This window comes from Camelina sativa, chromosome 1 (genome assembly GCF_000633955.1).
Source record: "Camelina sativa cultivar DH55 chromosome 1, Cs, whole genome shotgun sequence".
In the NCBI taxonomy this organism is placed as follows: Eukaryota; Viridiplantae; Streptophyta; class Magnoliopsida; order Brassicales; family Brassicaceae; genus Camelina; species Camelina sativa.
In genome coordinates, this window is record NC_025685.1 from 9790250 (window position 1) to 9805274 (window position 15025).

The following is a 15025-nucleotide window of genomic DNA, read 5'->3' on the forward strand; positions in this document are numbered from 1 at the left end:
TTGACATAAACTTATGTATTATTTTGTTTGGGGTTTGCTGAAAGAAGCTAACGAACAAGCCAAGTTAGAGAAGAGACTGGAACAGGTCAAGATTGCAGAGGTAAAACGCATCAGCTCATCATCATCATCACGAGTGAAACAAGATTGTGATAAACTAAATTCGATGAGGGTGATGATGATGAGATCTAGGCATGAAAGAGGAGAGTGTATTCAATGTGGAGGTAAAGGCCATGTCTTCAAAGACTGTAGCAAGAATCAAAGCAGGAATGAAGAAGAAGCGTTACCTGAGTATCAGATGTTAGCATTCAATGTTGGTCCTGTGACATTTGATAAGGATATGTGGATGTTATACACCACCACCTCGAACCATATGACTCCGTATGACAAGTATTTCACTACTTTAGACAGAACACACAGAGCTCGGATCAAATTCATCACGGGGGATTCTATCATGTCTGAAGGAATTGGAGATGTCAGGATCATGACCAAGGAAGGGAATAAGAAGAAGAATAAGACGATCAAGAATGTGCTTTTTGTTCCCAAGATCGACAGAAACGTGTTGAGTGTTGGTCAGATGACACAGGCAGGTTATGGGATTGTAATGACCGCTCACAAATGCACTGTTGAGGATCAGGCTGGGAGACTATTTGGTGAATCCATGTGGGAGGAGAGAGGCTTTTTTCTGCGTTTGGAGGTGGTTGAAGGTAACCTCTAGTTGCTAGACTAAGGTCTACTCTGCCGACTTGGTTCAGTTCATTCGGTTTTTAGTATGCTGCGACTGTTTTTTTTTCCGGATGTGAACAATTGCTAGACTTACTAGTAATCAGAGTCTATTATGCTGATTTGGTTAGGTTGATCCAGTTTTCAAGTTTGGACAATCTTAGTTACAGTTGCTGCTACTATTTTTGGTAAGGAATACAAGACTTAGAGAATAAGTAAAACTTGAGGAACAAGTAAATCTAGAATATTCTAGAACATGGATGTAAGATGGGCATATAATGAGCATCCATCTAATGGGTTCATAACAGTGCTTATGTTGGTGGCCTGGTGGGGGTTAGTGTTCTAATCACAAGTGACAAGTCAAATCCATCATCCATAATAACTTAAACCGGGATTGCCCCAGTTAAATTGAATCAGACTTGACAAAGAAATCGGATTCCCCCTTACAAATAACTCAACCCAAATTCAATCATATTAATTTAATATGCCTCAGGAACTAGTGATTACTGAATACTTTATTTCAGGTTTTACGGTTTTGTGTAATCTAATTTTGTTTTTTCGCAAGTACACACGGGCCGGGAACTTGGACCCTCCCGAGTATAATTATTACCTCTAAAAAAACCATTTGACTCACGATGGTTAATTCTAACATTTTCGTTTATCTATTTGTTATTTTGTACTTTGGTCTGAGGGAAGCTATTAGTTTTAAGTGCCATAAGAACACCATACGTTTTTACAAGACTATGTAAGTACTCATCAATGGTGTTGGTTCCTTTAGCAATGAGTTTTAACTGATCTCGCAACTGGCGTGCATGACCCCTGCTTGGTTTAGCGTAAGTATCAGCAAGAGTTTTCCAGATCTCGGCCGAAGTAGTGGTTCGGGAGAGGGCAGACTGGACGGTGGGAGTGACAGATCCAAGGAGAGCATTGTAAAGCAGCTTGTCTTGACGCTTCCAGTGGAGAAGAGCCGGATTGGGAGAAACAGCATCACCAACGGTGACCGTAGCCGGCAGGATCTCAGTGGATCCATCGAGATAACCAGCAAGTCCATGTCCATCGATGAACGCATGAACTTGGAATTTCCAAATGACGTAGGTGGTGGGTGTGAGTTTGGTTATGTTAGCCATGTTGAGGCTAAGGAGACTTTGATTGTTTGGGTTGATGGTGATGGAATCGGATGTGTTTGAAGTTTCGGGTGTGGTGGCCATGGCAGCGGCGGAATTTTTTTATTTTTATTTTTTTTGTGTTTAGGTTTAAGTTAAGGAGCGTACTGCTCTGATACCATGAAGAGAATAGAATTAGTGTTATTGAATGGAAGATGTTTACATATATATACTAAGACACATCTTAAACCTAGTACTAATTAAATACATTTAGAGTCTTATATGTATTGACTCTTATAACAACAACCTCTTTTCGAGTCGTAGTGTTCTTAAAGTCATTATTGCAAATCCAAAAACAACGATTTAGGTGACCACTTTGTAAAAATACGATGATCTAACATATAATTTTAGTTTCAATGATAATATCATCTTTCAAACAGAATTCGATTGTAATTTGTTTAAAGGGGATCGTATGGAGTATCATCAATCTTTCTCGGCATATACGTCAGCTTTTCTTGTTAACTGTAGTAAGTTACACACATGGAATGCTAGAGATGATGCGGTTTACTACTCTAAAACTGATAAGCCATAAGTACTCAAGTACCGATGGATTAAAAATTAATATTCATGATTTAGTTGAGTTTTTATTCCAAATCTTATCTTATGAGCTTAAGTTGTCTTTTAGTTTATAACAAACGCCAAAGGCTTTTTTATTTATAAAAGTATATAGACACCAAAGGTAACGATAATTTTCTTGTATTTGGTTTTTATTTATGAATCATAACAAAAAGAAAAACCTTACTATAGCTTATGTTTGGGGGAAAAAAATCAGTATTTTATATTTAGTGTTTCTTACATGTTTGACGCAAACTGTATATTGTGGTCGATGAGATCGAATAATTTCAAATTTGTTTATCAAAACTTCCCAATGGCCTTCTTGAGATCCCTTTCATGTTCCTTGATTTTCTTTCTATGTATAATGCTGCTAAAATTTTGATTATGTAACTATTTGTTTGATTTAACTATTGATTACAACATTTCTCATTTTATCATTTTTTTCTTCTCAAGAATGTGTTTGTTTTGTTCCCAGGTTCAACAGAAACGTATTGAGTGTCTCAATTATCAAATAACACTGATAAGATATAGAATTGTTATTGACGATGGCAGATTATTTGCTTAATCCTTGTTGGATGTTTAATTAGACATATGTTTGTTTTATGAACTTGAAGGCAATTTTACCTCTAATTAGTAAACTAATTATTTCAGTTTTGAATCATCTGGTGTTAATCTACTCTCAGCAAAAAATTTGGGTTGCTCTGTTTGCTCTTCTACTGTATTTTGGATTACAACATAGTATATGTTTAGTGGTTGATTGGTTATGTTCAGTTTATGTGGTATTGTAAATCAAAATTTCGATTGTTACCTGATTAGTGCAGCCGTTTAATCTGTGGCAATGTTTTCACGCTCGGCCCGGACCGGCCGATCCAACCAGTTAATCTGCGACTCGGAGACTTCATCGGTTTGGATATAGTGCTAATAACCGATAGTAATAAAACCGGTAAAACCCAGAAAAAATCGCTATTAACCTGCGATCTGGTGAACCGGTTGACCCGACCGGTTAATGGTTTAAAAAATGTATAAAGATTCACAGTTTCAATTACTTTTAGAACCTTTTATTCGTTTAGAGCTTAGACGACAACACATGACTCACAACACATCTCTCGTCTTCAACTTCTTTGTCATTTCTGGATCTTTGATTAAGAACAGTTGGTTATTTTTGGAGATGTTTTATTAGTATTCTTTATTTTTTTTTTTTAGATTTAAAATTTTTAATCATTTTATTATTATTATTAAACTTCATACTTTGTTAAACATAATATTTTTTTATATAATATTTTTAAAAATATTTATTTTATATAAATACATTAAACATATTTTATTCAATTGACCCGTGGTCGAACTCGGTTAACCCAATGATCCGCTCGGTGACCCGAGAGTTAGTCCGGTTCACAATCCGGATAGGGTTTCAAAACATTGATATGTGGATGTTAACGATGCATTAATGATTTAACTATAGGAAAGGCTAACGTACGGTATAAACAAATTATAATAAACTTTAACCGGGAATAACCCAGTCAAATTGAATCAGACTTTGATCAAATTGGATTCCCCTTCGAATAATAACTCACCCCAATGGCCAATTTTATCCAAACCGATTCGTAAATATCTAATTAATTTATTCGTTTTTGATTTCTCTCCGAGAGAAGAGAAGTAAAAGTTTGAAGAAACCCTAAGGAGTAGCCCGGCTATGGCAGCGGCGAACCCTCAGACACTACGAGACGTTGTTTCCGATGAGCTTAACTATGAGATCTGGGCTACAACCATGAAAACTACCCTAGTGGAGAAAGGACTTTGGGACGTTGTCAAGTACGGAATCCCGCCGGATCTATCCAAGGTTCCAGAGTTAGCGGCGAAGATTCAACCCCAAGACCTTTCAACATATAGAGATTTTGTGGCAAAAGACGCTAAAGCGCTACAGTTACTGCAATCTTCTCTCCCGGATTCGGTTTTCAGAAAGACACTTGAAATCACTTCAGGCAAAGGTCTCTGGGATTTGTTAAGCAAAGCTAACGTACAAGCCAATCTAGACAAGGACTTACCAGAGCACCATATTTTATCAATCAACGTTGATCCTGTGACATTTGATAAGGATATGTGGATGTTATACTCCACTGCCACTAACCATATGACTCCATATCATAAGTATTTCACCACTTTGGACAGAACATACAGAGCTAAGGTTCATTTCAGTATTTTTGGAGGTACCCTCATGGCTCAAGGAATGGGAGATGTGAGCATCATGACTAAAGATGGGATCAAGATGATGATGATCAAGAATGTGCTTTACGTTCCGGGGATCATGGGAAACGCGTTGAGTGTTGGCCAGCTGGAGAGGAGTGGTTACAGTGTCGCAATGGATACAGAGAGATACACTATATTGGATCAGACGACTGGGAAGAGTTTTGGTGAAACCATGTATGAGAAAAAGAGAGGCTTTTTTCTACGATTGGAGGTGATTGAATTTGAAGGTAACCATCAAAGCAAGAAGAGAAAAAATAACATGATATAAGCAACACCAACAAAAAAAAACAGTGTTGGGGTTTAAGGAGACATTTCTTCATTCGCTTTATAGAAAAAAATGATAAGGATAGTGGAAGAATGGTCGGCGGCGAGAATACAAGACATCATTTCCGATGAGCTAAACATCGAAGTCTGGTTGGCGGTGATGAAAACAACCCTAACGGAGAAAGGACTTTGGGATGTGGTTGCGAATGGAATCCCTCCGAATCCATCGAAGATTCCAAAGTTAGCGGCGACGATTCAAGCCGAAGAGCTACGCCACTGGAGAGAACTTGCGACAGAAGACATGAAAGCACTCCAAATACTGCAGTCCGCTCTCCCAGACTCTGTTTTCAGAGAGACACTCTTGGCTGCTTCTTCGGCTAAGGATCTCTGGCGTTTGCTAAACCAAGTACCTGATCACGTAGCTGAACATTTTGTCGGTGATTTCGGTTTACATGATGAGATTTGGTTGATAAGCTCCATTAACTCTAATCACATGACTCCATATCAGAGGTTTTTCACTGATTTAGACAGAACAAGGAAAGCTAAGGTTAAATTCACATCTGGAGATGGTACCACCACCACCACCACCACCTACATGGCAGAAGGAATTGGAGATGTGATTTTCCTGACTGAGGAGGGTGTTCAGACGATCGAGAATGTGCTTTACGTTCCAGGGATCAAGGGAAACGCTTTGAGTGTTTCCCAGCTGAAGAAGAGCGGCTTTGGAGTTGCTTTTGATGAGGAGAAAAGATGCACTATATGGAATCAGACTACTGGGAAGAATTTTGGTAAAACCATGTGGGAAAATAGAGGCTACTGCCTACGTTGGAATGTGCTTCATCAAGGAAGTCAAGTTCAATGCAAGAAGAGAAAGTTTACATAGTATCAAGTTTTTTTAACAAAGAAGAGTAGACTATTTTTACCAAATAAGGTTGGACAGATGGATGTAATTTCAGTTAAAATTTAGAATTAAAGAATGAATTTGACCTATGCAAGAACATTATAAAATAACAAAGAAAATATTTAGGATTTGGAATATGGTGGAGGAGGATGTGAGAATGGATATTTATAGGATAAAAAGTGATAGAAGTTACATTTCTAAAATAATGAAATTAGACGAGTTACAATTATAATTAATAGTGTGTTTAAATGAAAATGAATGGAGGATAAAAAATCAATTCACAATTTATGTAATTTCAGTTAAAATTTAGAATTAAAGAATGAATTTGAAATTTGCATTAATGTATATAATTTAATGTGTTGTTTAATTAAAATATGCATATTAATACATTTTTAACATGTTTTATTATATTAAATTAAATTCATTGAAAACACTACTATGATATTATTATGGAATTACAAACAAATTTTTATGTTTTTCCAACTCCTAAAATTAAAACCCATTTAATTAAAAGTGAGTGTTTGTGGGTCCATAATTTGATTCAAAGTATAATATACTACACATTAATCATTTAAAACACATTAATCGTTTAAAAGGAATAAGAACATCTAAATTTAACTTGAAAGATACGAAAGGTTTATATTGTGTCCTATTGTTTTTAATTTATGTAAGAAGTTAAAAATGGCACCCCTACCACATTGAGGACGTACGGTTGGTTGGTGGGTTTAGGATTTTTGCCAGCCATTGCCAATCAAAACTTTCACGTCAATTAAAATCTCCTCCACATCTCCATATGTCACATGATTACCACATCGATTGGCTCGTGTTTCTAGCCAGTTTTTTGGCTGTGTTCTGCGGAAGTATTCGGTGCTACTATCTATGTACTAAAATGACGAATATCAATAATTTTCGGATATTATAAGTTTTTATATAGCCCAACAGACAAAAATCATAATTAAATTCTAACCAATTATATTATAATTCATGGATTTAACTAGGTATATATTAATATATACTGAATGCATAACGAAGTATTGTATTTCCCAACAATGGATTCTTTGATTAGAAAATAATCAATCTCCTAGTTTTAGAAATCATATGATTTCGTATTATCAAATGAAGAATTGATGTTGGGTACGTTGGGTTGTGTGGCCTGTGTGTGAAGGGGAAAGTACGTAGATTAGAAAGAGTCAACATTTTGGTACTCAACTTACTCCGATCCTCTATATATTACACATTACTCTCCATTATCCCTTAGTCACTTCATACTCTTCCTATAATCTATATATACACACCTACATGCTTTTAAGCCTTATATATATAATATATATACTTACGCTATTACACATATAGACACACATATGTATACACATTTATACATACATATTGTTGCATATCACACACAGGTTTGAGAGTGATGTTGGTTGTTGACAGAAGATAGAGAGCACTAAGGATGACATGCAAGTACATATACATATATACCATCACACCGCATGTGGATGTTAAAATATGTATAACACATTCAAGAAAGAAAAGATAAAGAGAGAGAGAGAGAGAGAGATAGGGGAGAGAAAGAGAAAGAGCCTGCATCTAATCTTCTGTGCTCTCTATACTTCTGTCACCACCTTTATTTATTCTTCTCTCTTACCTACATATACACACACACACACATTCACATATATGCATAATACCTACGTATGAGTACGTACATACCACATATCCTTAAGGTTGATTTATGTTTTGTGAACATTTACTTAATTTTTTTGCCACTAGAATGAATTCAGCGCAGGTGAAGATTATTTTTGTGGATAATTTGATATGTCATATCGTGTTATGGAAACACCAATGTTGGTAATATATATAGCATTTGCAATGTACATATAGTCTGATGCAGTTTGCTTTAGAAATTTTTAATAGTTTCTTCATTATTTCCAACAACTACATTGCATTGTGATTTGACCAAAAAAAAAAAAAACATTGCATTGTGAAATTTCTTACAACTAAATTTTCTTATATAGTTCATTTAATTCGTTTGGCAGAAAACAACAATCACGATGACGCTGTCAAACATGATTTGTTGTCTTAACACAGGTCTTCTTATGAGATTGGATGGATATGAAAATAGAGTAGAAATTCTAAAATTGGACACAACACAGAAAGTCGAAGACGAATAAAATATCATGGATTTTTCTTCTTCAAGGCAAGTGGTTACAATTTACAATGTCTCTTTGTCTTATCTCTATATATGTACAAAAGAAAAAAAGCTATCATGATTTTCAACATCACCGTGTCCTACCTTGTATTTTTCTTTTGGTTTCAGCCGTTTGCATAATCTGCCAGAGATACAAAGTTCAAATACCTCCATTTGTTTATATCTGTCTGGCCAAGATCTACTCCCCTTCCGCATCAGCTATGTTCTAAGAACCTACTGGTAGACTCGTTCTCGGAATCAACCATGTGATGTCGGCTCGTTTCCCCACGGCCTTGGAACTTCTCTTGGCATTAGAAGAAGAATCTGAATTCTTGTCCATATATAGTATAAGGTTTCATTAATAGACTTATCAATTGTTATGTGCACTGAAAGCCTATGTGTTCTCTAGTTGTTTGTGTGTGTTTTTTTTTTAAGTTTTCGTCAGGGTTGAACATTAGTTAAGTTTTAGTTTTTATGGAAAGAAAACAAGAACAAAACTGGTAAAAACAAAAAATGGCCTGCTAAAAGAATAAGATTTCTACTGGTATATGTAAAATCGATCTCTGACCAATAATATAACAAATTAAAACAATTGTTGAGTTGGTAGAGTATTGCAGAGGCAGCCTCGTTCATGGATGAATAGATTAGAAAGATAAGAAATATAAATACTTATTCCTGATTTTTTTTATTGCAGAGACAGCCTGGTTAATAGATTAGAAAGGTAAGAAATATAAAAGAAATATTTTATTTTTATATAAATAAAATAAAAATTGAAAATAATGTTTCATATATAATACTTTCTAAATTAAAATATATAATCAAACTCTTACAACATATATGCGATATAAAAAATTTTGATATTGGTGGGAGAGGAGAGAATGATTACTTAATTATAAGATGATAATCCAAATTAGATAATGGAGATGAATCTTTAAAAATAAGAACAATGTAAAATATATATCATGTAGTCTCTAAAATAAAAATTTAGCATTAAAATTTTACAATGATATTTCATTTGGTTTTTTTGTAACCCATACAACAAAAAAAAGAAATTGAAAACAAAAAAAAAACAAAAAATGATTTGAGGTATTGTGGAAGAGAATAAGAGAATGTGAAAATGAGAAAGTAAAAGAATGTCACTTTGAGAGAATGAGAATGCTTATTTATATGGTAAGAATTTATGGAAGTTACATTTAGAATTATAATTTATTGTGTTTGAATAAAATTGAGTAGTGGAATATGATTAATGCATAATTTATTTTATTTTCAGTTATAATTTTATTTTAATGTGTAAGTTAAATGTTTTGTGTTAATTGAGTCTTAAATATTGTTTAAAGCAATTAAACAATTAGAAAACAAATTATAAAAAAAAAAATAGAAAGTATTAAATGAAAATCAACCAATAAGGAAAGACCAAAACCTTACTTTTATATGTATGATTTTTTACAGGTTTGGCTGGTTGGTGTTGGTCCATTACCGCCGAGTCGTCGTTTGAGCCGTCGTCAATTATATCAACTTCTATCTTTGTTCTATCATTCTAGTTTTTGTTTGAATAATTCCATGTTTCTTCTATCATTCTAGTTTTTGTTTGAATAATTCCATGTTTTTTCTATCATTTTAGTTTTTGTTTGAATAATTCCATGTTTTTTAACCTTGGTATGGGAATATCTAGTGTAAAGATTTCATACATATCGAAAACAATAGCTAGATACTCTGCGGGAGCGGGATCTATCGTATGGTAATTACAAACGGTTAGGCTTAATGTGAAACAATATAAATCGAATAAACCTCTTCACTTTCTCCGAGAGAGAATAATAAGAAATTTCTAAAATCTTTCGAAACACAATACCCCTCTTTTAGTTACCAAATGTAATAAAAGTCATTTCCTTTGTTACTTTGGAAAAAAAAAGTAAGAGATTTTGGATGAGGACAGAGTTGGCGATGCCAGCTTTCTCAATGGTGTGGTCAAAGTCATGTAGTGGTGTAGGAGGAGACCCAGACGCCTCGGATGGTGATAATGAACCGTCTAAAGCCTGTGATCCTGCAAGAGCTGTATCTTGTTCCTGTTTGATATAAGATACAAGAACAAGAGCTTTCACTCTGCTACCTCATTTCAATCAAAACATTAGAGAGAGAGAGAGAGAGAGAGAGAGAGGGGGGAGGAGATTAATTTACATTGAAGTCTCCTTCTTCTTGCCTGATGAGTTCGACTTGAACACGAACTGGATCGAGTAGACGTGGGGAATCCAACCTTGTTATCCTCTGGCATCATCTAACATTATGTTATCCAAGTAAATCAAGAAGTACATAGAAAGACTGAAATGGCATAAATGTATTGAATTAGTTACCTCAAGAAAGGCTGCATTTTCGGGGTCATCCAAACTCTTTAACGGACTATTATCCACAGTGAAACCGTTCTTCCAGATAGTTACAATGTACATGAACACTTCATATGGCTCGTCTTGTCGCTATTGTTTTTCTTGAAGCTCAGCTGAAACTGTTTGTTTAGACATCAATCTTGGTGACTGCTCAGGTCTTTCTATAGCTGATTCCTTAGCTCTGTCGAAAATCACATCAGGACATCTTTAGAGCATCATTACCGGGAAAACGCTGATGCGTTGCTCAACAATTTTTTTTTTTATAATATATTACTAATAACAAACTGACAGCTGTAGAAAAAGAATGAGCAACGTTTCTACCGAGAGTAACTTAAGCAACGTTCTCTTTCTTCATTTCTCCTTTTTGTATTTTTTTATTTGTTTTTAATAAAAGAATTTATGGGAATTAACGACCAGTAAAGATGGTCTTAGCATCCCACTAAAGCTACCACATACATTCAATCACATGACATTGATCTTGATGACTCCTCACATGAATCACATGACTCCATATGAGAAGTATTTCACCACTATAGATGGACACACAAAGCTAAGGTTGGATTGTCCGATGGAACAATTAGTTTGGTAGAAGAGGAGATGTAAAGATCAAGATGAAGGGAGGGAAGAAGAAGACTATCAACAATGTGATTTTCGTACTTGGGCTCAACAGAAATGTGTTAAGTCTTGGTCAGATGATATCTAGATCCCTATGCATTCACAGAGGGAGGAGGAGGCGAATGCATTATCCGTGATCGGACTGGGGAAGAATTTGAGGAAAGTATGTGGAAGTGTGATGAGAAAGCATTGGCTTTGCGTTTGTAGGAAATTGAAGGTAGTCTCACCTCTTAGTTAGCTGGTTTTCATTATGACGACACCTGGTGGTAGAATTCACCCGTAAGGTGGACATATCAGTCTTCTATGTGATCTTTTTAGTTTGGTTTTATTCCGTTTTCAATAGACGAGCTTATACATATTCTGCTACAGTATGAATTAGTCTGTGGTCGTATAACCTAAGACGACTTGGTTTTAATCTAGTGTTCAATAAGTATTTATTCATGAATATGCAGTGCTATTGTCAAGTTGTCTAGTTGAATAATAGAAGGGGTGTTACCTGTTAGAATACTGATCAAAATACAAAAGAGAAAGGAGACCGGCATGGAAAGATAGATTTTGGCCATATACATTGTGACACAAACTTGGGCATATTCACTATTGTTGGACAATGAAATGAACTTGTTATCACTTTTTTATATTGTTTGAATCACATTTTTCATTTTTTTAACAGAGTACAATTACTCAAATAGATTTGGTGCACAAAAGAAAAAAAAAAAGTACAGTTACTCAAATCGAGAGGCGTTTAAATTCAATGTTGAAGGCTTTATAAATAGGCTTTAATCAATGTCTGAGAAGTCGTGTGGCGTGTGGCGTGTGGCGTGTGGGTTGTGGCGTGTGGAAGAAGAACAATCATAATTCATAACCCATTGCATTCTAAATTACACAGGTCCAAATCTATCGCTGGAGAGAATTTGCGTTTGGTCTAGTCGTATAGGGTTAAATCACTTAAACCGGATCAACCCACTTAATTAATTGAAGGAGATATATTCCTTTACAAAAATCTCATCGAACCAGAACCGATTCGAAAACTATATGTATCAACCAAATTCAAAAGTTTATTTAATCTTATGAAATTAACAAGCATCTTGAACTGACCGGAATACAGAATGACATTGAAATGCAATCAGTTATATATATCCAATTGCGTTAAACCGAACCAAGAGTAGAACCAAAGCCGCTCATTTGGTGACTTCAAATTGTAATTAGGGCTTATAAAATTTGGTTTAATGTGGACTAAACAGTAGAAACTGTCACTGGCAGCTCACTGCTGTGAGAATAGTTTATTCGCAATTCCCCTTTTCTCCAATAGTTTATACAGAGGAAAAAAGTTTTAAAGTAACCCCAGCTGACAGTTAAGGCTATGGCGGCAGCGAAGATACACGAGGAGGAGGAGTCTCTATCCATCTAATGTTGAAGGCTAATAGGCTTATGAGGAGGAGGAGTCTTGTGGTTTGCTCTAAGTTAGAGCAATGGCTGATGAGGAGGAGGAGTCTTGTGGTTTGTGCAATAAGAACAATCATAACCAAGAAGACTCTTCTACTTCTCCAATCCCTAGGGCAGGGAAGTCCAGTGGAGCTAGGCAATCTAAACCGGAGAAAGGCAAATGCTTTCAATGTGGAGAACGAGGAGGGCATAAAGCCAAAGATTGCAACAAAAAGAATCTGCAACCGTCTGCGACAGATGATGCTCAGATTGAAATAGTTGAGGAAGAAACAATCGAAGTTGATTATGTACTGTTAGCGGATTTAGCTTTAAATGATTTCACATATGATGAGAATATGTGGATGATATACGGCCATGCTTCGAATCACATGACTCCATATGGGAAGCTTTTCTCCACTCTTGACAAAACATACAAATCCAAGGTTGGTTTGGTTGACGGTAACAGTTATCATGGCAGAAGGAAGAGGAGATATAAAGATCAAGATGGGAAGGAAGGGAAGCAGAAGACGATCAACAATGTAATTTTGTTCCCGGGCTCAACAGAAACGTGTTGAGTGTTCCTCAGATGACATCAAGAGGCTGGGAAAGAATTTGGGGAAACTATGTGGGATGAGAGGGGATTTGTCTATGCGTTTGCAGGTGATTGAAGGTAGTAAAGTCACCTCTTAATCAGCTCTGCCTTTCACTTTGGTAGTAGTCTTATAACTCGTTAGGTGGACGTATGTCTCTTTTTGGTTTGGTTTTATTCCTTTTTCAGTTGGCTAGTCTAATTCATATCCTGCTACTACAGTATGAATTAGTATTAATCTAGTATGTGGTCCTTGACCTCGGACGGCTTGGTATTAATCTAGTTTTCAAATACTGTTTTGTTATTAATTATGCAACGCTTTTGTAAAGTTTTGTTAATGGTGAAAAGTGGACGAACTCTACTACTCTAGTAGAAAAATATGAAGGCGGTTCAGATATGAAGATGCACTCAGGTGCTATATTTGTTTGGGATATGTTAAAAAAAAAAAAAGGCAAGCGAAGCGTTTATTTTAGGAGAAGCTAGCTGAGCGTGTGGGGGTTGTTGGGGTTAATTACTTAACCGGATCAATCCATTTTTAAATCAACCAGACTTAAACCAAATTAGATTTCTCTTACCATAATAACTCATGTCAATCTGGAAACTCTGTATATTCGATCGTAATCATATACATAAAAGCAAGGTTTCACTCTCTCCTTATTAGTCAATTTGACATTTATTTTTTTTAAATTTAATATTTATTTTTAATTAAACAACACATTTTATTATATACATTAATGCATACTTTAATTTCATTCTTTACTACTAAATTGTAACTGAAATCATATAAATTGTGAATTGACTTTTTATTTTCCATTCATTTTCATTTAAACATACTATTAATTATAATTGTAACTCTACTAATTTAACTATTTTAGAAATGTAACTTCCATCATTTTTTATCCTATAAATAACCATTCTCACATCCTCCTCCACCATATCCCAAATCCTATATATTTTCTTTGTTTTTTTTATAATGTTCTTGCATAGGTTGAAAACCCAAATAAGAGTTTGATTATATTTTTTGTTTAATATATATTTTACATTGTTTTGAATTTTATTGTTTCTTTTTTTTTGAAGTACCTCTTCTTTTCTTCTTTGTTTTCTTATATTGTTTCTTTGTTTTATGTATTCTAATATGTATAATAAAATTTTGGTGACCATAATAATATTTTGGTTATAACCATCTCATAATAAGAGAATCAAGCTAAAGAAAACATCTTAATTTTTTACTTGAGTTCTTACAAATTCATGTATATTTATTTGGTTCTTAAAATTTGAAATGTTCTCATGAAGGAAATTTTTGTAATATAGTTACCAAATCAATTCTTTTTACCTCTCTCTTACCTCCAACAAAATTGTAATATATATATTTTAGAATACTCATCATTATATTTAGTTTGTGATACTCATCATTATATTTAGCAATATAACTTAAATTAAAGGGAATAAAAAAAATTGTAATATAATTATCAAATCAATTTTTCTTAACTCTTACTTACATCCAACAAAATTGTAATACATTTATTATAGAATTTAATCATTATATTCAGTTTTTGATTCAACATGTAATGATATAAAAATCACTATTTTTTTATTTAATTCAAATATGTACTTTAAAGATTTTTCTATATAAAAAACAAATTTTTTTTTTTTTTCTATCTAGCTTTTTATTACAAGGATTAAAAATTATAACTAAACCTAGCAATATATCTTAAACTAAGGGGAATATAAAAAAATATTTTTTTAAAAAAAAATCTTTGGGAATCGTATTTTAAAACTTTGATTGCACTTCATATGATTTTATAGGAAATATGTATTTTTTACTTTCAAAATAGTTTAGCTTTTAATTGTTCAATGCTTTAGGTTATGTGTTAGTTTGTATGAAAAACTTAAATTATATATTAAAATCACATAGTAAAATTTTGTTTCTATTATTAATAATATTTTATTACCTCAAATGCTTAAAAATACTAAGGAAAA

The 15025-nt window shown here is 34.1% G+C and overlaps 2 protein-coding genes across 2 annotated transcripts; both read left to right on the forward strand.

Annotated features, from left to right (window-relative positions):
* On the forward strand, nucleotides 14-715 carry LOC104706002. Its single transcript, XM_010422118.1, has one exon. The coding sequence runs from the start codon at nucleotides 14-16 to the stop codon at nucleotides 713-715; it is 702 nt and encodes a 233-aa protein (XP_010420420.1).
* Nucleotides 5006-5930, forward strand: LOC104785981. The gene has a single exon (XM_010511286.1). It carries the CDS (start codon nucleotides 5023-5025, stop codon nucleotides 5830-5832), a length of 810 nt encoding a protein of 269 aa, XP_010509588.1. The 5' UTR covers nucleotides 5006-5022; the 3' UTR covers nucleotides 5833-5930.